General features: G+C 43.1%; 4 protein-coding genes and 1 pseudogene across 4 annotated transcripts; 2 read left to right on the forward strand and 3 right to left on the reverse strand.

The window, feature by feature from the left end:
* Positions 1 to 2,095: 2,095 nt before the first annotated feature.
* On the reverse strand, positions 2,096 to 5,885 carry LOC130188650 (uncharacterized). Its single transcript, XM_056407064.1, has 3 exons — positions 5,370 to 5,885; positions 5,021 to 5,141; positions 2,096 to 4,443 (listed from the first exon to the last, which is right to left on the reverse strand). The coding sequence occupies exons 1-3, from the start codon at positions 5,384 to 5,386 to the stop codon at positions 4,231 to 4,233; spliced, it is 351 nt and encodes a 116-aa protein (XP_056263039.1). The 5' UTR covers positions 5,387 to 5,885; the 3' UTR covers positions 2,096 to 4,230.
* Positions 5,886 to 6,545: 660 nt separating this feature from the next.
* Positions 6,546 to 14,805, forward strand: hid1a (HID1 domain containing a). Its single transcript, XM_056407049.1, has 19 exons — positions 6,546 to 6,798; positions 7,462 to 7,611; positions 8,268 to 8,438; positions 8,831 to 8,947; positions 9,530 to 9,636; positions 9,723 to 9,839; positions 10,713 to 10,923; positions 11,011 to 11,067; positions 11,154 to 11,294; positions 11,384 to 11,474; positions 11,555 to 11,706; positions 11,805 to 11,883; positions 12,060 to 12,224; positions 12,364 to 12,591; positions 13,196 to 13,347; positions 13,424 to 13,510; positions 13,594 to 13,685; positions 13,768 to 13,926; positions 14,013 to 14,805. The coding sequence occupies exons 1-19, from the start codon at positions 6,733 to 6,735 to the stop codon at positions 14,074 to 14,076; spliced, it is 2,406 nt and encodes an 801-aa protein (XP_056263024.1). The 5' UTR covers positions 6,546 to 6,732; the 3' UTR covers positions 14,077 to 14,805.
* Positions 14,806 to 15,548: 743 nt separating this feature from the next.
* otop2 (otopetrin 2) lies at positions 15,549 to 18,153 on the reverse strand. Its single transcript, XM_056407928.1, has 7 exons — positions 18,101 to 18,153; positions 17,277 to 17,674; positions 17,068 to 17,204; positions 16,919 to 16,977; positions 16,719 to 16,843; positions 15,833 to 16,638; positions 15,549 to 15,719 (listed from the first exon to the last, which is right to left on the reverse strand). Exons 1-7 carry the CDS (start codon positions 18,151 to 18,153, stop codon positions 15,549 to 15,551), a joined length of 1,749 nt encoding a protein of 582 aa, XP_056263903.1.
* A 1,058-nt stretch (positions 18,154 to 19,211) lies between these two features.
* On the forward strand, positions 19,212 to 20,769 carry amn (amnion associated transmembrane protein). The gene has a single exon (XM_056407950.1). It carries the CDS (start codon positions 19,227 to 19,229, stop codon positions 20,670 to 20,672), a length of 1,446 nt encoding a protein of 481 aa, XP_056263925.1. The 5' UTR covers positions 19,212 to 19,226; the 3' UTR covers positions 20,673 to 20,769.
* A 393-nt stretch (positions 20,770 to 21,162) lies between these two features.
* Positions 21,163 to 22,735, reverse strand: LOC130188561 (tripartite motif-containing protein 16-like; annotated as a pseudogene).
* Positions 22,736 to 23,176: the final 441 nt, after the last annotated feature.

The following is a 23,176-nucleotide window of genomic DNA, read 5'->3' on the forward strand; positions in this document are numbered from 1 at the left end:
GCTTCATGGCTCTGAGTCCAGAGTTCATCATGTCATCTGCAGCAGGCCTGCACTTCTTTTTGCTGCTGGACAAAGCCTGCTAATGGATAAAACATTACAACTGGACTCTTCTACCACATCGCTGGAGTCAACACTGGCAGATGACCAACGGGAAGTAGAATTCAACCGGAGCGTATTGCACCAATGTTTTGCAACTCGAGTGTGTTTTCCCCCTCCAGAAAGGCTTTATTTCCCCGATGACCTGATACTATTTGAGTACACTGATAATGTCATCGTCAGCAAAATACCTCAACTAATTGAATCCGTGCTCTACTTTATAACCGCAGTGGTTATATTAAATCATGCGACTAATGCACCTATTTGGAAGTTGCCTTCTGCAGTGTATTTCACCAAGTAACTGAGACTCGGTGTGTTTTTCGGGGTCAGATTGAGAGATTTAAGGACCCCAGACAAACACATCTTGCCTTACTTTTCAACCCATCTCTGGAGAGTTGGTATTTGCAGCGATAAAAGGATACTAAAAACTTTTTTTCTGAGAAAGAAATATGACCCATTGATATTAAAACTATCAATGCCGTACAGTGCAGTGTGTGTGTGTCCTACATTCAAAATTGTACTAAAAGTTAAGAGTGAATAATAAGGCATCGTACTTCATTTGTCATATTTCGTGAGTCAAATCTGAAGCTGCAACTTAACCAGGAACATTTTTCTGTCAGATAAATGGACTACTCCAATATTTTTTTTCTAGAAATAGAAGTATACAAAGTAGCATACAAGTTAGAATAGTAACATATAGAACATTCCTGCCGACGGCTATGAGGCTCTACAACAGTTCACCTCTTGCCAGATCACCCTAACCCTTCTTATATTTTGTGTTTTGTTCTTTTTATTCTTGTGTGTTGCTGCTACTGACTCGACAAATTTCCCCTTGGGGATTAATAAAGTATATATCTATCTATCTATCTATCTATATAAATATTGTTCCTATCTAAACATCATAATAGATGGATGACATGTTTGGGGCCCAAGGCAGTGCTTTACCTCGCTGAGCGGTGAGGTACGCTGGGTGGATGTCACTGGTGTTTCTGGACGTAATTGGCTGCATCTTGTGTGTGAGGCAGCCGTGTCATGCCAGGTGTCCTGCCAAGGACCCGAGGAAGCTCAGCGTCGACTGCCACGTTGTTTGTAGGAGCCGTACTCCTGACAGCGGCCAGTAGCGAACTAGGCATCTTATTAAGGGGAACTGCACACGTTATTCACAAAAAAAAGCTTAATGGGGTACTTTGACGTTTTCATTGAATTTGTATTTTGGGGTAAATTATCTCTTTAATATTCCGTAATGTTTTTTCTCAAACAGAATTTTGGATTATCACCAGGAAAATATTTATCCAAGAGGCTGCCTAATTGCATCCACATCACCTTAATTACACGGCAATTTGTTGCCTCTAATGGGACATTTGCTTCACGACACTAAAGGCTGTATTAAAGAGGCTCACCTCAGATAAGATGAAAGGTTCACTTACGACTCATTAATTGTGCCTCTCGATACGTTACTGTACGGCACATTTCTAGATAATGAGAAGGCACGCGCCTGAGAAGAGCGCTACGTCGTCAAGGTGCGGGAAGATTGCTAATCCTGAATTATCATTGGCTCATTTGTCATCTCTAATTTAGCAGAGGTAGCGCGAGGGAATCAAAAGGAGGCGAGTAATGAGGACCCACGGTAGCCGGCAAGGTAACCGTGGTTACGCGTGGAGCATTAATGCATGTAATCTGTTACTGTGCCAAGACAAGGACAGGCAGTGTGCTAATTAGAGAACCTTCCACTGGTCCTCGCTATGACACCGGTCGTATCTCATTAACGATGGTCTCAATGCATTGTCATTCATTACCAGCCATGAAGAAAAGAAGGGGATATGTGGGATGGAGGGAATTCCTGTTGACACATACAGCACATAGCAGGCAAAGGAAAGAGGAATGTTCTCCCAGAAGAACATGAACAGACCCAGATGCTATACCAGCATCACCATGTTAGATGTTCTTGATTGCTATGATACAAGGCCAAACGCAGATCGACAACAAAAAGACTAAATAATGTCTGTTCAAAAACATTTATTTTTTTCAAATGAAGGGGTATTTACAAGAAGGAAATAAAGAAAAGTCAATGGCAAGGCTAAGGTCATTTACAATACTAAATACAAAAAAATATATCATTGGAAAGAAAAATAAACCACATCTTCAAAATGCTTTAGTTTCTGACAAACCAGTCGGCAAAATATAAATGCTGAGTTTACTCCTGGGGATGAGGCTTCAGCAATGAAACCAATCCTGGTTTCAGAAAAAAGGAGAGAGGCACAGCCTTATGGTCAGTTCTTGTACCTGGATGTTCAGTGCACAGACACACACACACACACACACACACACACAGACAATCAAATGGTAGTGCACAGGCAGAAAGGCTCGTTTGCAATTAAAACAGCTTTTTAGTGGCTCCAGTAATATTGCAAACAAAGCCTTGGGAATGTCTTTTTGTTCCTAAAGGCTGGACTGTATCCCCCACCCCATCCCCCAGACAGCAATAACTACATTTTCCAACTCTCAAATGCCACATTAAACCACCCTCCATACAATTCAAAAATATTAAGAAAGTCTTCGGAGTATGGAGGGTCGTTCATGGGAGTAACAATCTTTTTGTTTTTACTTTGTGGTCACAAGAAAACAAAGCTGGTCATGTTGTGATCACAACATTTTTCAATGATTACAGGAAAACAAATTGCTAAAATGAGCTGACCTAATCATAATAAAAATATTCTAAATGATTCTCTCAAGATTTCGACATCGTAAGCTTTGTTATCGTGATCAATGTTGACATGAATCAATGTGTACTCATGATTATTAGAAAGGCATGCCAGATGTTGTTATCTACAATCCATACACAAAAGGCAATCTCTACCTGAAATTGCTTTGTGTTAAAAGGTCAATGTGTTGTTACAGAACTGCTGACAACCACAGGTGCAACTTCCCTCCCGATATGGGGAAATCATAGTGATAATCCATGCTCCCTCTCTTTGGTTGTCATTCATCAGTTTATAATAATACGGTGTACATTTCTGATGTCAAATATAAGCAGTGATATTTGATTATAGATGATTATGCCCATCTCGAAATCTACAGCGTTATTATTCAACAATCCTGAAAAGATGAGATATGTTATGTCAAGATCAGAAACTTAAGTGATCAAAAGAAAACAAAAAGGACTCTGTCGAGATCATGAAATAATCAATCTATTCCATCAGGAGAAAATAAAACTGCCAGAAATCACCACCTGTGCCTAGCACTGCTAAGACTGCACACAATTTTAATCATAAACTAATATACAATTTGAATCCACGTCAGGAACAATACAAATAGTGTGCCAATTGTTAAATATGGGATAAAAGGGCCCACATTCTTTCTCCATGAAAATGCTAAAACAATGGCACAAGTGTAAAAAAAATTCCTATCTTGCACTGTTATGATGTCCTTTAAAAATCGCAAACTACGCTAAAACCCAAATAATTTATTCTCCACTAATGTTAATTGAAGTTTAAAAACTCTAAACCAACAAAACAAAAAAGACATAAGATATAACGTCATTGGCCAAGTTAACCCCCATGGCTCCTACAGGTCCTGGTTAAGGGATCCCTGCCTGAATATGAAAGCAAATGAGCAGTCCAAGACAAGTGCAAATCCTCCCTGAGACTGGTCAATGTACTTACACAGACATCAGAGTCAGCATTATACAAGCCAAGTACCCAACTACGAGACTAAACGAGTCACACGGACCGGCCTACAATTGTGTTTGGTGCCACTACTGCAGCTCCAGGAGCGCTGCTTTCATACAACATTTAAGACAAAACACAGGGATTCATCATCATCATCGATCGGTCACAATAAGGCTCCGAGAGCAGCGCGTTGACCGGACTGGTCAGAAATCAAGTGACTCACAAAAAATGCTCGAGTTGATCACAGTTATTATTGCCAAAATGATCACTTTTGATTTATTCGAATGATGAGCCCACTCCAGATACCTGACCAGGAGCTGGTCTCCATCCACATATGTAGAGCTGCGAGACATCACACAAACTGGAGATGGTTGGGAAGAGCCGATTGAAGCGAATCAGCATGTGGCGCTCTAGCCTGCTCAGGGACTCGGTCCTCTGGTGACCGACAACGAGAGACATTAGGTAATCACGCGTCTCTGAGCTGACATCGGCTCTGCAGGCTCTGGAAGTGGGCATGCCTCAGGATGCGGTTGATCTGCAGGTAGGACACCAGGTTTGTAGTGCCGGCCAGTTCGGAGGAGTCACCGAAGTTGAAGGGAATGCAGGGCCCGACGACGCATTGACCGCTACAGCTGCCCACCGCATGGTCTGGACTGCTGCTTGTCTCGCTGTAGGATGACTGAAATGCATTTGCCCAACATCAGCAGTGTCCTCAACATCCAGGGTAGTTTTGTGATGATAAATAAAAAGCCTTACAATGGAAATGCAAAGGGGGCACATGAAAAGGGGCTCTAAATAAGACACGGGCAAAGTAACCAGTTTGGTGAATTTGCCGATCTTGTTGAGTTTGTGTCTGGTATGAAAGCTGACTGTACAAAGACAGCTTGTAAAAGTCTGCTACGAATCAAAACTAGGGGTCTGACCAACCACAGAAATAGCAGATAGCAATTTTAATAAGAATTCAAATGGTAAGCTATTCCTAAATCCATTGGTTGAGAGAAAGACCCGCGTTGATCTCTTAAGCCATCTATTTAGGCACGATTATATGGCAACAACAGTAAGGTATTGACGTCAACATGTTCCTTTTTAACCCGGTTAGAGAGAGAAATGTAGTTAACACGGATGGGGTAACAATAAGGTAGAAGACACAATTTCAGTCTATTTTTTACATGACATGAATTTAAAACGTCTTTTAGTTTAAAAAAAAGTTTCTCTCAGCATTACGAGTTTATTCTTCCCGAGACAAATGTTCGTACCTCAGACTCCCAGGCATCCCGGCCCGGCTCAGGGGAGAGAGGGTGAGCTCTGCTTTGCCGTTTGGCTCGAGGCACGAGGAGGTGGCCATTCTCCTCATCAGCACCGCTGCGCTGCCGTTTCCTGTTTGGCCGCAAAGCACACAGGTTACACACACCGGCGATGACAAACACGTACGAATGTAGTTGCTGTAACACATGTGTGAACCACTATTACAATCCACTATTTTTGTTGTTGTAAATGATGCTGCGAGTGGTTGGCATCGGCCCTTGTGACAGGACACTCAACATTTAGTTTCGAGCCATATCTCATCAACCTAGCGTGACATAATGCGTTGTAGGTCTTGCTCACCTGTTTTCAGTCAACATATATGATGACACTAAATCAAACTTTGACCAGTTTCCTTCGTATTTGTTCCGAGCAGACTGGAGGTTGCGGTGAACGTTATCGGCTCTTTTCCTGTGAGTTGATGGCCTATCAAGCGAGCTAACCGAGCTTAGCTATCTCCTTGTGTTGGATATCGAGGCGATACTACACGCCATGTTGGCAATACTAAAAGAATGAGCCGATTGAATGAACTACTCGGACACTTAAGGCTACCGGCGATTAATCCGCATCGGTTGATCGGATGTTACCGAGCTAGCGTGAAGATAGCTCGCTAGGCTATCAAAAAGCCAGTCACTGTTAAGCGCTAATTTCGCCGGGAGCTAACCTTCTTAGCTCAAAAATTAGCCAACTACAGGACATTTGACAGATACAAAGCAAAGTTTCTTTGATATCAGCCTAACAGTCTCAGTGACAGAGCGAAATGCAGTGAAATGCACCTCTTTTAGTTCAACCCGGCTAGCTAGAACAGACAGAGCTAAAAAACCACAACCAACCGCGGCGGTTGTGTTTACATGGCACTGCGGCTGCGCAATGAGGCCTTTATGTGCTATCGGAAAATAGTCTTGACTAATGCTCGTTAGATCATTCGAATATATGTTGTGGTATCGGGGATGTCGCAGAAATGTAGCAAACAGGATAGTTAAATTGAAGTGATGGGAACCATTAATTTATTGGAGGTTACAAGTATGATGTGAGGGATCCAATTAAATTACGATAATGTATGAAGAAAAGTAGGGACTTACAAACTGCACGTAAAGGCATCATATATTGACAAAGACGTCTTTGCACTTGCAGCTCAGTATCTGCCTTACAAAAAACCCTGAGTTCATTTATGTGTTCCTGCAATAAATATGTAATTCACCATAATCAGAGACAACCATTTACAAATATTGGCCTCGATATTGATTCTCCTGAAAGATGTCTCTGTTTACAATCCATCGTTTTTTAAACACATTAGAATGTATTTGCTTTAAGATTTGAAAATAACAACTGTGCCTTCAATAAAAACACATCTAGATGTAAAAAGCAATTTCCCTAAACGAAAGAACTGTGGCTTTTTTATACCAAAGAATGCAACAATTTATAATGTAAATACATTATAAAAATGACAGTGGTGTATAGTTAAACGCTGAAAACAAAACAGCCTGTCTCGCTGAAGGGTTTACATCTTCCCTATCCGGAAGTTACATCCTGTGGAAGTGCAGGTCCAGCCAGCCAATAGAGTAAAAAAACCGCCTCCGCCAATGACTCAAGCGAAGGACGGAGGTGAGAATAACAGGGATCCTCAGCAGCAGCGGTCCTGTTAGTATAAAGGGAAATAATCGCAATGGGCAGCACCGACTCAAAACTGAACTTCAGGAAAGCAGTGATTCAGCTGACAACCAAAACACAGGTATATTCCCATCCATACAGCGCAATGAAGGACTAGATAAATACATAAATGTGTCAATGAGCGCCGCTGGAGAGCATCACCGAGGAGATGAGATTACGCACATGATGTGATAGCAAAAAGCAAAGAGGCTCATGTTGCATGCGCGCTTTACCCCTGACATACACTTGTTTTTGCATAATAATGTTGGTATCGAAAGACTGCACGTAGCCTACTGTACTTCAAATATGTCGTATGTGTCATAGATTATCTTCAATGATGGCCGATTATTCGATGCAGATTACCAACAAGCTTTATTCAGGCTGTACATGTTTCGTTTAGATTATAAAACGAACGATGGCGGAGCAAAAACAAAACTGATGACGCAGGTCTGGAAATGACGTTTGCAGATGCGGCAGGTGGACTGAGCTGAGACCAGTGTGCCAGATAACGTGTCCTAACTGCTGCTAGAATACAGGTTGTGTTTACATTGCCATTAGGCAGGCCTTGGATGAGCTGTTCAATGAAGACCAAACAACCATGTATTCATTATGTACAAAAGGGAAAATGATATTTTAATGCACTGCAAGATCAATTCAGCCATTGTATTTCTAATCTCACAGAGATAAAGCATGCTCAATTTGACGCAGATATATGGGCATTGAAATGTAAATACATTTTCTATAGCCAGTGGAAGCCACAGACGATGCCTTCTGGGACCAGTTCTGGGCAGACACCACCATTACGGTCCAGGATGTTTTTGCACTGGTGCCAGCTGCAGAGATAAGAGCTGTTCGAGAGGAGTCCCCCTCCAATTTAGCAACTCTCTGCTATAAGGTACACACCGTAGGAACTGCTAATGCATCTGTGAAATACAAACTTGTTTACGAGATGCAGGGGACACTCCCTTCTGTGAGGCTACATCATAATGTTGTCTGTTAGAGCCCAACACAGGAGTCCGTCAGCAAGGCTCCTCCTCATTCCTTTCCTTTTCCTTCGCTTCCCGTCCACCAGCTTCCGTTTAAAGCCTCCTATCAGAAACAAAACAGCCATACTGAGAGCTGTTACAGCCTAATTAAATATAGAGGAGGAGACCAGAGCTCTTGAATCTGAGCTGATTCAAAATAGTTTGTTACCTATTTAAAAAAAAGCTGGAACAAGGTGTTGATTTAAATTGAGATAATTAACCATTTAAAAAAGTGAATATGTCCTTATATCATGTATATATCAATTATACTTCCCATTGGAAAGTATATTAAGTTTACACAGACTTTAAATGTATGAGCCTCACAAAATCATTTGTATTTACTCATTAATAACATTCTAAGAAGTCTAAGACACGTATTATGATACGTTGCATTTTTATTGGATAATGAGAACCCATGATTGAAAACTCGATAAAGCTTCTTCTGTGTGTCTTGGGTGAGCAGATGTTTCCATGCTACACATCCTCATTCTCACGCACCTCCTGATCACATGTCGTGTCTCCTCAGGCGGTGGAGAAGCTGGTGCAAGGTGCCGAGTCTGGTTGCCCCACAGAGAGGGAGAAGCAGGTGATCCTGAACTGCACCTGCATCCTGAGCCGCATCCTTCCTTACATATTTGAAGACCAGGACTGGAGAGGATTCTTCTGGTCGACGGTGCCCGGTGCTGGGCGGGCTGGAGTGAGTGGACACAGGAAAGGGAAACGTACTTGCAAAAAGGATCAAGACAGGTCTTTTAATCACTCTTAACACTGTTTATCCGACAATGACGCTGTCATCGTTTTGTTTGCTACTACAATTATAATCAGTTATAAAAAAAATACATTGTTCTCATCAGATGTTTACTCACTCCAGTGATAAGATAATGAGAGCATTGATGGTGTCCTCAGTCCAGCTGGAAGGTGCATTTCACTTCTTCCGCTGTAGGAAATATCAGCCGTACGGCTTTCTTTTCTCTCTAGCCAGGAACACTTTTACCGTGTTACCATTGTCATCATTTCTTTCAGTGTATACTCGAGAATACTTGTTATTACCGGGGTCTAGTCTCATACATTTCTGTCCATCCTTTCTAGACAGATGAGCTGGATGATGACGAAGGAGCTCGACCCCTGGCCGAGTCGCTGCTCCTGGCTATCGCTGACCTCCTCTTCTGCCCCGACTTCACTGTGCACAGCCACAGGAGAGGCCCTGTGAGTTCCAGTCAGGCAAACGTCATACCTCCTGAAGCATGATGAGGGAACTGGTTCACATGATCCATTTTGATTGTTAAAGATATTTTTTTTAACCCTGTTTCCTTTTTCCTGGTCTAACGTTGCCTAATTAACCGGTCATTCCAGTTTTTCTGAAGAGAGAACTTTGAAAGAGATGATTGATGAAACATCGTCAGTCTCACCAGGAAGAATTCCTCGTCACTCTTGAGGAAGAAAGAAATGTTGCATGTCACACTGCAACTTAGTTTACAATGAATGGGGATTAAAATTCCTTGGTACTTTGTTGTATACTATACTCATCACAGTAAGGAGAGATGTAAGACTGTTCATCCATAACCTGGATGTGTTAGCTCCCTTGATGGTTTTGTAGCTTAGTAGCCAAAACTAAACTATAACTCAACGAGACAGATCAGAAAATACTGTTGTGTCATTTTAGTATGCAGCATTAACAGCCGAGGGCCTGAGACAACGATTTGCGATGTAATCAAGAAAATATTGAGAGAAATGTTATTTCTGCACTTATTAAAATAATGTATTGATCTTTTTTGTGACCACATCCAGGACTCGGTGGAGAACATGCAGTCCATAGACAGCTGTGAATACATCTGGGAGGCCGGGGTTGGCTTTGCACAGTCCCCCCCTCTCAACTACATCCATGATCTGAATAGGTTGGCAGCATGTGGCACAAACCTGTATTCTCTCTTTCTGACGCGGGTGACTTTTCTTACTGATCTTTTCCACTGATCCTCTTCAGGACAGAGCTGCTGAGGTTATTACTAACCTGCTTCTCGGAGGCCATGTACCTGCCTTCTTCTACGGACAACACTGTCCTCAACCCTTGGGTGACATTCTTCTGCTCCACAGAGAATAGGTAATGAGCACAGTACCTACAGGTAACATGTAGGCACATCCATAAATGTATGGACAAACGATATGTGACGATGTGAATCCATCCGACAGACGAGCACATTTCTACCAGAATTTTTAAATGCCCCAAGAAGTAAAACCTTGATTATGAGAGAGTAAATAGACGCCACGGAAAAAGATTCAAGAGCGGTTTGAACCAACAAACCATTAATTAGAATCAAAGTCGAAGTTAGCTTTATTGTCACTTCTTCAATTTGTGCAAACATACAGAAGATCTGAAAGTATTTTTCTCTCTTGTCCAACATAAAGTGTATTGTAGTAGTAATAATAATAATATTAATAAGGTAATAAAGTGCAAAACAGCTAACAGCAACAAAGAAAAGTGTCAGAAATATAAAAAACTATAACAAACTTTAAGTCTGTATTATAGCAGCAGTCAGAAATGAAGTTTTAGCAACATTTCGACATAAGAGTCTAAAAGAGGAAGAGTGGCAGAGAGGAGAGAGTTCAGCTTCCTGACCGCCTCGTGATGAAGCTGTTCTGGTCAAAGTACCACTTACTAGGTTCTGTTCAGAGCTTCCAAATGCACGTCATGGTCTTCATCACAAGTAGAGTTTGCTCAGTTACCATGGAGATTGCTTGTGGCTCAGTTGTAAGTGATATTTCTCAATAAAAGCTTGTAAGTTGGCTTTTACTATTAACAATCAGAGTCAACGATGTTTCTTTTCATTATGCTTCCACATTATTGGATATAATTCTATCAAAAGTATTCATCAGTCCATGTTGACTAAAATAAGAGACTTCAATTACAAGTGACAGTACAGTATAACTTTCATTCAAAACAACCTGATTCTTATCTTCACGTTTCCCCCCCTAGACATGCTCTTCCTCTGTTCACCTCTCTGCTGAATGTGGTGTGTGCCTATGACCCAGTGGGCTACGGCATCCCATACAACCACCTGCTCTTCTCCGACTACCGGGAGCAGCTCGTGGAGCAAGCAGTGCAGATCCTCATCGTGACGCTGGAGCATGATGGAGGGGGGGTTCCCCACCGGCCCCCCTCGCCATCCAGCATAGAGGAACACGAGGTATAACAACGCCGCCTCAAAGAAATCAATCCGATGACTGTATGGCATGTGTTTGTCATTCAAATGAATATCTTCATCTGTGTGTAGTCTGCAGGCCCTGAAAACCTGTTTGTGAACTATTTGTCAAGGATCCACAGAGAGGAGGTATGCAGCTTATCATTTCTATAAAATACTTAACGATTTTCCCTGTCAAGATGTCCAAAGCCGACCTTCTGTCCCTCCACATGCAGGACTTTGACTTTGTACTGAAGGGCCTCGCTCGCCTGCTGACCAACCCTTTGACCCAGACGTACCTGCCTAACTCTACCAAGAAGATCCAGTTCCACCAAGAACTGTTGGTGCTTTTCTGGAAGCTGTGTGACTTCAACAAGGTTGGAACAAAGTACTCAAATAAAGAGTTTCCTTGACTAAAAGTCGGTGCTTTTATCCAACTAATTCCCCTTTGTGTTCCCCTCGACAGAAGTTCCTGTTTTTTGTCCTGAAGAGCAGCGATGTGCTGGATATTCTGGTTCCTATACTCTTCTACCTGAATGATGCCCGGGCTGACCAGTGTGAGTCTCATCCCAGTGACATGTCTGTTTCCACCACTAAGCAGATGGTTGTTAACCTCGGGTGTGTTTTATGGCTGCAGCCCGAGTTGGACTCATGCACATTGGTGTGTTCATTCTGCTGCTGCTGAGCGGGGAGAGGAACTTTGGCGTGCGCTTGAATAAGCCCTACTCCGTCCATGTGCCCATGGACATCCCCGTGTTCACAGGGACTCATGCTGACCTGCTGATAGTGGTGAGTGTGTGCTGCATTACATCATCGGAAACGTTCTTTACTGCTGCCAAATAAGGATAGCGTTCGTGCTCACAGCTGTCCCTGTGTTTGTTTCGTAGGTGTTTCACAAGATTATCACCACAGGCCACCAGCGTCTCCAGCCTCTATTTGACTGTCTACTCACCATTGTTGTAAATGGTGAATTGCTTTGGCGCCACCTGTAATGGAAATGCGCAGATATTTTTTTGCAACAACTTTTTAACAGTTTTACATCTCATAACAAACAGATATTAATGAATTCAATACAAAATGTCTGTTGTGTTTTTATTTATTTATTTAGCGACACAGGCTTGTTAACATTGCTCCCTCTGCAGTGTCTCCCTATTTAAAGAGCCTGTCCATGGTGGCAGCCAATAAGCTGCTCCACCTGCTGGAGGCCTTCTCCACCAGCTGGTTCCTATACTCTGTCGCCCAGAACCATCACCTTGTGTTCTTCCTTCTCGAGGCTTTCAACAATATTATCCAATATCAATTTGACGGTAAGAGTAAGCTGAAAACAGAATTGCATGGATTTGAAAAGCTTTTTTTAGAGTTACTGTCAGGATCAATTATTAAAAGGGACTTTGTTACACTTCTGCTTATTTAATAAGTCAGTGCCTCTGTCTCTCTCCCATTCAGGAAACTGCAACCTGGTGTATGCAATCATACGCAAACGCAACGTGTTCCACCAGTTGGCCAACCTGCCCTCTGACCCTGCTTCCATCCAGAAGGCTTTGCAAAGAAAGAGGAAGTCTCCGGATGTCATTTCCCGCACCGGCTCGCAGGAGACTGTCTCCATGGAGGGCTCTCGCCCTGCTGTACCGGCAGAGCCCGGTACAATGAAGACCAGTCTGGTCGCTATACCAGGTACTGACTCTCTATGCTATTTGGATGTTTATGATTCATTGTTAAAACTGGCTCATTGGTCAACTTACACTTTTTATATTTTATGAAATTGACGACCATTTTTTGTTGTTGTTGTTGACTTTATTTATTTGCACAATTCAAACAATAAAACAAAAATAAAAATCCCACCAGAGATAAAAGAATATCACAGTGCAGGAAGAGACAACAAGCCAACTAGGCTTATTGCATTGACTGGGATGGTTTTCTGCACAGCTTACATGTTAATATACAGTACATTACGTATCTGAGGAGAGCTATGATTGTACAAATATAGGTTGATTTGTAATAAACAAAACACGTTACTCAGAGTAGTTGTTTGTGAGTATTTCAGCTCGCACTAGCAGCTTTAGTGCATCAATAAAGTTTAGAAATTGACTTAAAACCACTTAAAGTTCCCATGTCCATGGTAAATATGTTACAGTATATGAGGTTTTGGACACAATGCTACTTGTTATTCTTGGTTTTGGGCTTGTCATGGGATTTGTTCAAATAAGAAAGGCATAGACACCACTAGACTGATCCTTCAAGTAGTTATTGGTTTCCTGTCATTCATGGTTTTCTGCAGGCATTGAAAAACTGACTGAGAAGTCCCAGGTGTCAGAGGATGGCACCATGGTGTCGGTTCCAAAGACAGGCCGCTCACAGAGAGCCCACTCAGACCAAAATGCAGTCGTTGGGACCAGTGACACGGAGTCAAACTCAGGCCGAGACAATGAGGTACGTGTGCGCTCGCGTGCATACGTGTGTTTCAAAGCATATGCACGGCAGTAAAGGTATGTCTTCACATTATTAGGATGTTTTCTACACTGAAGCAGAAATGGAGAGAAGACCTTTGTCAAGCACGTCTTCAACATCATCTTGGGCTCCCACACCAGAATGGGTCGGTAACTTCTTTCGCCCTCTCCAATGTTTGATATTTATTATAACGCATAAATAATCTAGATTGATCTTTCTTTGTCCTAGGCCCTCTCCTGGAAGTGTAAACTACCCCTACAGACTATCATGCGACTTTTGCAAGTTCTAGTTCCCCAGGTGGAAAAGATCTGCATTGACAAGTATGTGACTGAACTATTAAATGCTTGTCTTCCTTTTTGAAAGTTTTTTTTTCATAAAGTGTGCTCAAATATTTTACTGCAGGGGTCTAACAGATGAATCGGAGATCCTGAAGTTTCTCCAGCACGGCACACTAGTGGGCCTGCTGCCTGTTCCTCACCCGATCCTCATCAGGAAGTACCAGGCCAATGCAGGCACTGCCATGTGGTTTCGTACCTACATGTGGGGCGTCGTCTATTTGCGGTGAGTCAGCCATAAGAGCAGAGCATTATACAAATAGTCGTCTATTCACGTAGACTCAACGCTAACGTCTCATTTTGTTGTTCTAGCAATGTGGACCCTCCTATCTGGTACGACACGGACGTTCGCCTTTTTGAGATCCAGAAGATGTAGACGGAAGGCTACAAATGGGACTATTCGACAGTTTCTCCGTCCTTTAGTATGTGCTGGTTTCCCAGTCAGCCTCACTGTGTTTCGCTATTCATCATCAGTGCGTACAACACCCACCTGGGTAGGAGAGTCATTCAAACGGTTCCCGTAGAGAAACGTCAGGATTAAGATGGCGGATGATTGAATTATAACAATTTGTATCCATAATTAATGGTATTTGTACATTTAAGACATCAAGACCATAGAATGTCTGGAGCGCTTCCTGAAGGCTCTTTTTTTGGCGGAATGGAGGAGTGAAAGTGAAGTGAAAGAGGAAACGTTATTAAACTTTGCAGTCAGACTCGTTATAGGAGGTGTGGTGCTTTCCAACAGAGGCTTGTGACATCCTGGACGGCACAATATTGGTGTTTATGTTATTTGTTGTACTTGCCAAGCTTTAAAGTGCACTCTTGAGTTGTGAATATGGTTGTAGTTTATGTGACAATGTAACTACAGGTTTTTGGAGATAATTATACAGATTATATGTTTTTATGTATATGACCAAGTCCAAGTTTGGACCTGGCTGGCTCTGCTTAATGTTGGAAATTGTATTTTACGTAAATTATCCTGAATAATATATATACATATATATATATATATTGATATGCATCTGTGAATAATGTTTTGGTCACATTACTGAATATTATTTAATGGGAAATCGCTTTCAAGCAATACATATGGTTTATACGTGTATATAGTCACCGTTTACTCTTTGCGTACCATGTGGATCCTCAACTAAACCAAGACTAGAATGGGCACTTGGTAGAGCGCATACCTTCGCATATCAAAAGATTGGGCATTGAATTATGAACATTTTGGCATTAGTTGTATGCCAATAGGATAACAATTGACCGTGCTATGGTAAAAAGAAGACTTTGACCTTTTCATGACCTTGACCTTTGACCCGATTGATACCAAAATCGAATCAAATGGTCCCCGGATAATAACCAATCATCCCACCAAATTTCATGCGATTCGGTTTAATACTTTTTGTATTATGAGTGTAACACGCATACAGATAAATGGCGATCAAAACATAACCTTCCGCATTTTCAATGCGAAGGTAATAAATCAACCATCCATATCAAGTGCTAAGCTTATTAGAAGGTATTTTACTTTGTCCATCGGTTGCATGTACATGCTGCATAAACTCAAGCTGCCCTCTCCATCATGACCACTAGGTGTCACCACGCTTCTCTAATGAGCAAGAACTAGATATCGATACAGACGGAAACGTAACAGCTCGATGCATCAGAATGAAACACGCACCCTCTTAGTACATTTTAATATAAATATGGGAATTTTAATATTTTCCAACTACAAGTAATGCATTGTCTTTTAGGTAAACATTTATTAATATCACAAAATCAATTTAAACATTGAATAAGCCAAAATATATCAAAAAATGACTGCATTGCGTTTCAAAAGAAGTCTGTCTAAGAGCTCAAGTACACTTCAAAGAGACTGGCGACAGAGTGCATGCGGTAGAAGATTCCAAAAGGAAGTCCAATATTCACGATGGCTGTCCACATTGTGAATTTGTAGAATTTTATTTCGATGGGATGATCAAACTGGGGACGAGCACCGAAGGCGGGCATGATCCACAGCTGTTAATACAGAGTGGGTGAATGAGCAGGACACGTTGAAAGAGGAAAACACACAGATCTTTGCTTCATTGCAATTATAGAGATGAAAGAAATTAAACATAAATACAACTTACAATGACGTTAGCAAGCAGCAGAAAGACACAGACTTCTTTCAACACGCGCCTCTTCCAACTTAGCTTCTCAGGCCTCGAGGTCATGGAGTATTTGAACTTCTGGCCCCCCAGAGCGACGCTCGTCTCTGGACGTTCCCGGGAGGCGTGAGCGTTTGTGTGCAGAGCGGCTTCCTGCGCCTCGTGGAAAGGCTCTCGATGGAGGCCTTCGACGATGAAGTAGTTCTGCAGGCCGAGCTGGAGCACCGTCAGCACCGCCCAGGACAGGTTGAGGGCGCTCAGGTACCCTCTGGCGCCCGTCGCCACCGCAGCCACGATGGTGAAGTAGCTGATGAGGATCTGCCCCATCGAGGCCCCCACCAGGAGCCCCACGTCCATGCTGCGGGTGGGGTTCTTCTCCGACACGTGCTCCCTGTGGTCCAGCCTGAACACGATGCAGCCAGTCGTGGTGGAGAGGCACATCAGGCTCACGATCACTATGTTCATGATGAAATGAATCAGCAGGGCCCGGTTTCGGTTCTTCTCGTCTTCCGTCAGGATGTCCACCTCGTACACGACGAATGTGACCAGTCCTGCCACCACCAGGAGGATTCCCACCACGGGTCCAACACACACGTCCTTTGGATAGAACTTGACGCTTTGCCGTCTGTGATCCTCCACAACGCGACCAATGTTCTTCCACATGACGTAGGCCATCGCCGAAGCGAAGAGGCTGTATTCTATGTTGAAGGGGTACAGGTAGTAGAAGGCGTCTTTGAAGGTGTCGCATGCCGAGTGACTGCATTGACACTTCACGCTACCATAGCTGGCTGAAATGGAAACATTTTAGTTCATTTTTCTCTCACTTTATCCATGAATTAATTGGGGGGGAAAAAACATGCCGAAATACCTCTGTACAGCTTATGTGAGATATTGACATTTAGGTCTGAAATATCCGTTTGGTGGATGGATTCCTCAGTCACGGTTGCCATCCACACCACCAGGTTAGTTGAAAGCAGAAGAGTAAGCCCACACCTAGAAGAGTGAAAACATGAGCGTCCGGCAAGATTAACATGGTACATTTTCTAATGAGTAAAATAAATAATATACCGTGTAAAATTGGTGTGCCGTTGCACACAATCCTTTGCATGAAACCACAGGAAGTATGTCTATAAGCAGACAGGTTGTTTAGTTTTCACATCCACAGAGCAAGACTGCATATTCTTACAATGCATACGTATTGTTTTAAATGCAACAACCTGGACAATAAGAAATACAGCTTGCACCACAGGAAATGCGACTTTAACAGCAGAATCACAGTGAAGGTAGCCCACATAGGTGGCGATCTTAAAGATGTCCATGAGGAGACCGAGAAACCCAAATAGCAGAAGTCCGCCTGAAATATAAACATTAAAAAGGGATTAAGCCTTAAAACAATACATAATCAAAAAAACCCGCAAGTACTGACCTCGGAGCCACACGGGCCCCGCGTGGCTATCTTTGAACAAGACGGCTTGGTCCTTTTTCGAGGTGACGACTGTGTAAAACAGCATCCACAACATCGTGAGGAGGAGGAGAATGATGAGGAAGATTTGCCTGTGCACAGAGGTAATGGCCACGCTGTTGAAAGCGCTGCCGCTCACCAGAGCACAGCCCAGGATCAGGATGTTGATGCAGATGATGCCAGACAGGAGCCATCCACCACCATGGTGGGCCCTCTCCATCACTGCTCCCACGTGGTGAAGGCTCCCTCGAGCCTCCACATTGAAAGTCTGGGAAGAACTGGGAAGACGAAGGATGTTGTCCATCTGTGCTGCCGTCTCAATGTTGGATGGCCGGGCCTCCACAACATCCGTTGACATTTTCCTACCCCAAAAAAAATACAAATCATGAAGTGTCTCTGAAAACACCCTCAATAAATCACATTCTGTTTAAGATAGCAGCTGCAACAATATGTTCTTTGTAGGCCAAGCTTTGGGCCTGAACAACTCAGTAGTATACCATACACACTGCAAGACATGTTTAGGAATAAGTATGATGAGGTTCTGTTTTTTTCCACCTGCCATAAATTAAATAGTTTCAAATTTGAAACGCGTTTAAATATAATGCAGTCCAGCAGGCTGTGGCACAAATACAACCTCAATGTAGACGTTGGATTGCATTCAATTGTACAAAACAGGTTGCATCTTGAAAGTACAGGCTGGTGAGCACAACTTAACACTGCATTCTGCAGTTGGAGGAGGAAGTGATTCTCTAAAGCTGCTCAGTGGAAACACATCGTCACACATTTACCGAGAGAAAAGGGTGTCGCAGGTCCGGAACATCTGTTGAGCGACAGTTCTCATGGCGTCCTCCTGAACAAACGGGTACAACATAAAATACTAAATAAAAGTGGGGAGCGGGTCTCAGGACACTTGGACTTCTCTATGTCATGGCAACAATTACATTCATACGGATATTAAAGGAAATACAACGAATATGGAGGAGCACAGAGGCCCTGCATGGAGCACCGCGCAGAGTGCCGTAAATGAAGATACACAGGTGGAAACACTTCCGGCTAATTAGTCGTGTCGCCGGAGCTCCCTGAACAGTGATTGAGAGCAGCTCATCGTAACGTCCGAGTCCCGTTTTTCAACGCATTTTAATGATATTTCATGTGAACATTTCATGTGGCCATTTATGGACAACCAAATGAGGGTGCGTTTTAATTGTGTTGCCATGCATCATCCCGTGTTTCATGAGTGAACCCCTGCTGACGCGGCACATTTGGAAATCCAATATATATCTCGCAAATACAACGAAGCAGTTACACGAAGCTGTTTAGGAAAGCAATATCTCATTCATGAAATGTAGGATTAAACAACGAAGTGGCTTTCACTGTAATGAAGGCCTACTCAAAGACAATCGAGATAGACAATATTGGATGTGGTTAAATGTCATATTTGGTTTTATATCTGGAACTGAATTGGATTTCATATTAATCAAGAGGTACATTGTTACATTTTCTTCCAGGTACAACACTTTTTATTTTGTCATTAGTTTAATAGCATTCTTGATGTTCAGCAAAATGTCCAGGCGGACCGCAGTAACCGAGGGGCAAGAGGAGCGAAGAGGTTATCCCTTCAGAAAATATTGTCCCTGCACAATAATAATTGGTGTTGATGCCTAATGATGACCACTGGACTCTAAACAATCCATAGAAATGTCTTCATACGTGTTCAGAATAGGCCTATATAATCGACTAACAATAAAGCAAGGTCTGTTGCAGAATTGTAAATCGTTTACAGGTCACCTGCATTTTCAAGTGGATGTGGTGCAGAGCTCAGCAACTGAGTCAGCTGTGTGCACTCATGTGTTAGTCACACGGTTGGAAACAAAGGTCACCGTCTGCTCTCTCAGTCCATCACAAATATTCAGGATGCTGAAAACACCAGACATGCTCCTTCTCTTCTTCTGTCTTGTCGGGGCAGTGGATTCTCTGCACAAACAATGGATTCCTGACACCAACTATGAGAATAAGACCAACTGGGACAAACAGGCTGTTCCATGTGGCAACGACATTGTTCAGTTTCCATCCCAGAGAAGAGTGTCCGTGTTCGTGGAGACCACGCATGCTGTCCAGGAGATGAAGCTGCCGGTTGATGGAGAGTTCATCCTGAATTCAGGAGCTGGATTTTATGTTGTGAGCGGAAAAGATCCAGGCTGCGGCGCTGGTGTCACGACCCAGTTCAGAGATTCAGAGTCCCCTCAGTGGTTCAACCCGGCTCTGTGGCAGGCAGCTGCAACCTTGGAAGACCTGCAGCGTGGAGACTTCTTATTCTCAGTGCACGATGAGGGTGTCCCTTGCCAGTATGATGATGTGGTTTTTAAAGCCCGCTCCTCTTTCGGGGTGGACACCAGCTCCAGTCAGTCGAGCATTCCTGTCAAATCAGTGTCTGTGCTGGGGGAAAAGTTTGACCGCCAATCTGAGTTCTCCAAGTATCTCAGCTCACGTTCAGGCCAGCTGCAGTTTCGAGGCTCCTCCGTCGTCACCGTTGGAAACCAAGAGTGTGGAGATCCTTCTGGCTGCGACTGTGGGAATTCTGTTCACCATCAGCGGATATGTAGCACTGTAACGTGTGCCTCTCTGAGCTGTAAGAAGCCTCTCCTCCCTGTCGGACACTGCTGTAGCGTTTGTGGTGCCATTATCACCATTCACTATGCCGCAGGTTTCAACCTGCAAACTTACAGGCAACGAGTCCATCAACTATTTCTTACCTTGCCAAAATACAAATCCATTCAGCTGGGCATGTCTAAAGTCTTCAAGTCACAGCGGTTGATGGGGGTCATCCCTTTTGGTACCACCCCTGAGATCCAGGTGGTGGCCGTGGAAGGAGAGAAGGGATCGCAGTCCGAGGGTTTGGCCTGGGACGTAATAAATGATGCCCGTTCTCATGGCTTCAACCTGGGAATCACTGGGGCTGATTTCCAAGCCTCCTCTGGGAGCAGCAGTGATCAGACTGGAGGAAGTGCTGGGATGGTGGTTGGAGTTGTGTTTGGAGTTTTTATTATGATTACACTCATCATCATCGTGGTGGTCCTGATTCGTAAGGGGGTTGTTCAAATCCCATCGTCCCTGCCGTCACTGCCGTTGCTGCCGTCGCTGTGGTCTCTGGGCAGCTTTGACAGAAGCAGCAATGGTGCAGACCTTGACGGGCCTATTGACCACAGCTTTGATAATCCCATTTTTGACAAGCCCAACATGCTGCCTGATGTTCTTGGCCTGTACGCGTCTGAAACTAATCATTCAATCTCCATGTCTAAGACAGGTGTGCACTTTGTAAATCCAGTTTATGACGAGAATGAAACTGATTTTAATGCCTGAAGTTGACTGCAGTGGACTTTAAGGAGGTTAATGATTTCCAAAGTACTTTTGTATTAACTTAATGATTTTACAGACCCTTCATGAAGAATACATCCTCTTATAGGGTTAGAACAATCCAAATGTACTTGTACGACAAATAAAAGAATTGTTGGAAGACTGTGTACTTTTTTTACTCCATCATGTCACATTTAGGAGCAATATAGTTGCAATAAAGCTGCAGTAAATTACTAACACGCTTTTTACATTTTATGTTACCACTAGATGGTAGTAAATCTAACCTATAATGCGTGTGAACAAATCCTCCATATGTGCCATAAATATATATATATCTTCTTATGTAACCTCAATAAACATGTTATTGTATATATAAATGCAGGGAAGGCAGACGATCATTTCTCATTGACAAGAGAAACTACATTGTCTTTTTTTGACAGCCAAGATGTAACATATAAGGGCTCTATGAAATCAGCCATGTACTTGTGGAGCAGTCTCATGTGACCGGTGGCGTCATAAAAAGACACAGAGCCTCTGTGAAAGTTGACATACAAGCCAAGTCTTGCAATATCAGGGACATCCAAGGCCGTCTCCACACCAGCATGCCAGGTGAAGAAACCTCGGCTGTTAGGAAACGATGGGTGGTGTCTGGGTCAAAGGTCAAACTCTTTGTGTCTACAATATATGGGAAATAGAATGTGTGGAGACAAATGAACACGTATGATTCAACCAACAAAAAACAGAACATAATATGGTGAAAAGCTTATTTACATTTCAAAAAGTCCTCTCGCATCTCAGGATCAGGCTGGGGAGAAGGTTCAGATTCTGGCATCCGGGATTTAATACCTACTTGAGAGATTACTTGGTTATTTAATAAGACATGATTATTTATTTCTACAGCTAAATGTACTGATACATAGAGAGGTTTAAAAAAGAACGGACCTGAGCTAAGAAAGATTGAGGAAGTCTAAAGTTGGCTAAAACAGACACTGGATAAGATACACTGAAGAAAGCCTGTCTGAAGCTGTTTTACCTAAGGGGCCGTGAGATGTAAGGCAAGGTATATAATGTGATATACACTCACCACTTTTACAGATACCTTTCAGTGTGTCCTTGAAGGAGGAGAGGATCAGCTCACACAGCTCCTGGGTAGAATCAGTCACGACCTAAACGTAAGAGGTCAGATGGTCCGTGCGGCTGATGTACGGACTAGGCAGACGCGCCTCTCCCTCCAGCGCATCCACCACCCCTCTTTTGGCCTCCTCCACAGTTGTCTGCAGCCTGGCAAACTGCTGTTCAACAATAACAAAAACCTCCTGCACTGACGACTACAGGGGAAAGAGAAAACAAATTCCAAGAACCAAAAACCAGACCATGATACAATACAATAATGCAACATATGTATAAAGTATGTAACATACCTTAATGAAGTCATTGTTACTCTGTAGCTTTCCAATTGCTATCTCAGCTGCTGAGGCCCTTTGACTGATCTCTTCTTGTTGCTTCTGCAGCTCAGTCTGCAGCACAAACAATCGTCATAAACTTAACTGCAACAGATGCAAGGCCGGTAATGACATGTCTTGAATTAATATGTTGCCCTTTTAAGATGATAAAAGGAAATGGCTTTAAACTTTCAAGCAAATAAAAAAACGCAAATGAAGATGTGTTGTTCGGACCTCAATCTGTGTCCGTGCCTCCCCGACAGATGCAGTCGTGTGCCCTTCGTGCTCCTCGCAGTCCAGACACACACAGCAGCCGTCCGTCAGACAGAAGCGCTCCAGAGGACGTTGATGAAGCTCACACGTCTGACAGTCGATGTCGTGCAGGGGATCCACCAGACGATGGTTTTGAAATGTGGCGTTCTCCAGATGGGGTCTGAGATGTGCCTCACAGTGTGAAACAAGGCAGGTCAGGCAGGATTTCAGGGCCTTGCTGGGGCTGTCCATGCAGGAGTCACAGAACACATCTTGAGGGAGCAGTGTGCCACGATCCCTCTGCTCCTCCTTTACGCCTATGTAGTGCTGACTCTCCTTCAAGTTCTCCTCCTGATTACTGCTGAGAGTAGCCATGTTTGAGTGGTCCCCGAGTCACCTCAAACTTGATTTAGTTGAGCTTTAGTTGGTCACAAGTTACTCCACGCTTAACGGCTGCTTTTTCCTGACCATAAGGAAATCATTGAAAAGCACGCCTAAGTTGAAGCGTTCTCATTTTTCAGCCCTCGTTTTTAACTCTTCCCTTCTCTCTGCATCCAGACTAATCTTAAAACACAGCAGATTACTCAGATGAGGGGAGGAAATGGAAAGCTTATTATGACCAAGCCAGGGAGGGAAATGGACGTCTTCTCTTTCATTCTGACTGGTTTGCTGATTTTAAACGGTTCATTTCAACAATAATCATAATTATTATATAGGTGTAAATAACCCCTTAAAAGGTTTATTGTTTTGTGTTGATTGCCTTATTTTGTATCTGCTTTATTGGTTCTGATGTATGCCTTTATATATTTTATTGTT

Source organism: Pseudoliparis swirei, chromosome 23, assembly GCF_029220125.1.
Source record: "Pseudoliparis swirei isolate HS2019 ecotype Mariana Trench chromosome 23, NWPU_hadal_v1, whole genome shotgun sequence".
Taxonomy (NCBI): Eukaryota; Metazoa; Chordata; class Actinopteri; order Perciformes; family Liparidae; genus Pseudoliparis; species Pseudoliparis swirei.

Bases quoted from the DNA above. Each gene is read 5' to 3' on its own strand.
- LOC130188650 (XM_056407064.1), bottom strand. The intron at 4,444-5,020 runs GTACGAACATTT...AATGCATTTCAG, and splicing joins GGGATGCCTGGGAGTCTGAG to TCATCCTACAGCGAGACAAG.
- hid1a (XM_056407049.1), top strand. From the start codon at position 6,733: ATGGGCAGCACCGACTCAAAACTGAACTTCAGGAAAGCAGTGATTCAG. The intron at 11,068-11,153 runs GTATGCAGCTTA...CTCCACATGCAG, and splicing joins CAAGGATCCACAGAGAGGAG to GACTTTGACTTTGTACTGAA. The intron at 12,225-12,363 runs GTAAGAGTAAGC...TCTCCCATTCAG, and splicing joins TATCCAATATCAATTTGACG to GAAACTGCAACCTGGTGTAT.
- otop2 (XM_056407928.1), bottom strand. From the start codon at position 18,153: ATGAGAACTGTCGCTCAACAGATGTTCCGGACCTGCGACACCCTTTTC. The intron at 16,978-17,067 runs GTTGTTGCATTT...GTCTGCTTATAG, and splicing joins CTGTATTTCTTATTGTCCAG to ACATACTTCCTGTGGTTTCA. The intron at 16,639-16,718 runs GTATTTCGGCAT...TTTCCATTTCAG, and splicing joins CTCACATAAGCTGTACAGAG to CCAGCTATGGTAGCGTGAAG.
- amn (XM_056407950.1), top strand. From the start codon at position 19,227: ATGCTGAAAACACCAGACATGCTCCTTCTCTTCTTCTGTCTTGTCGGG.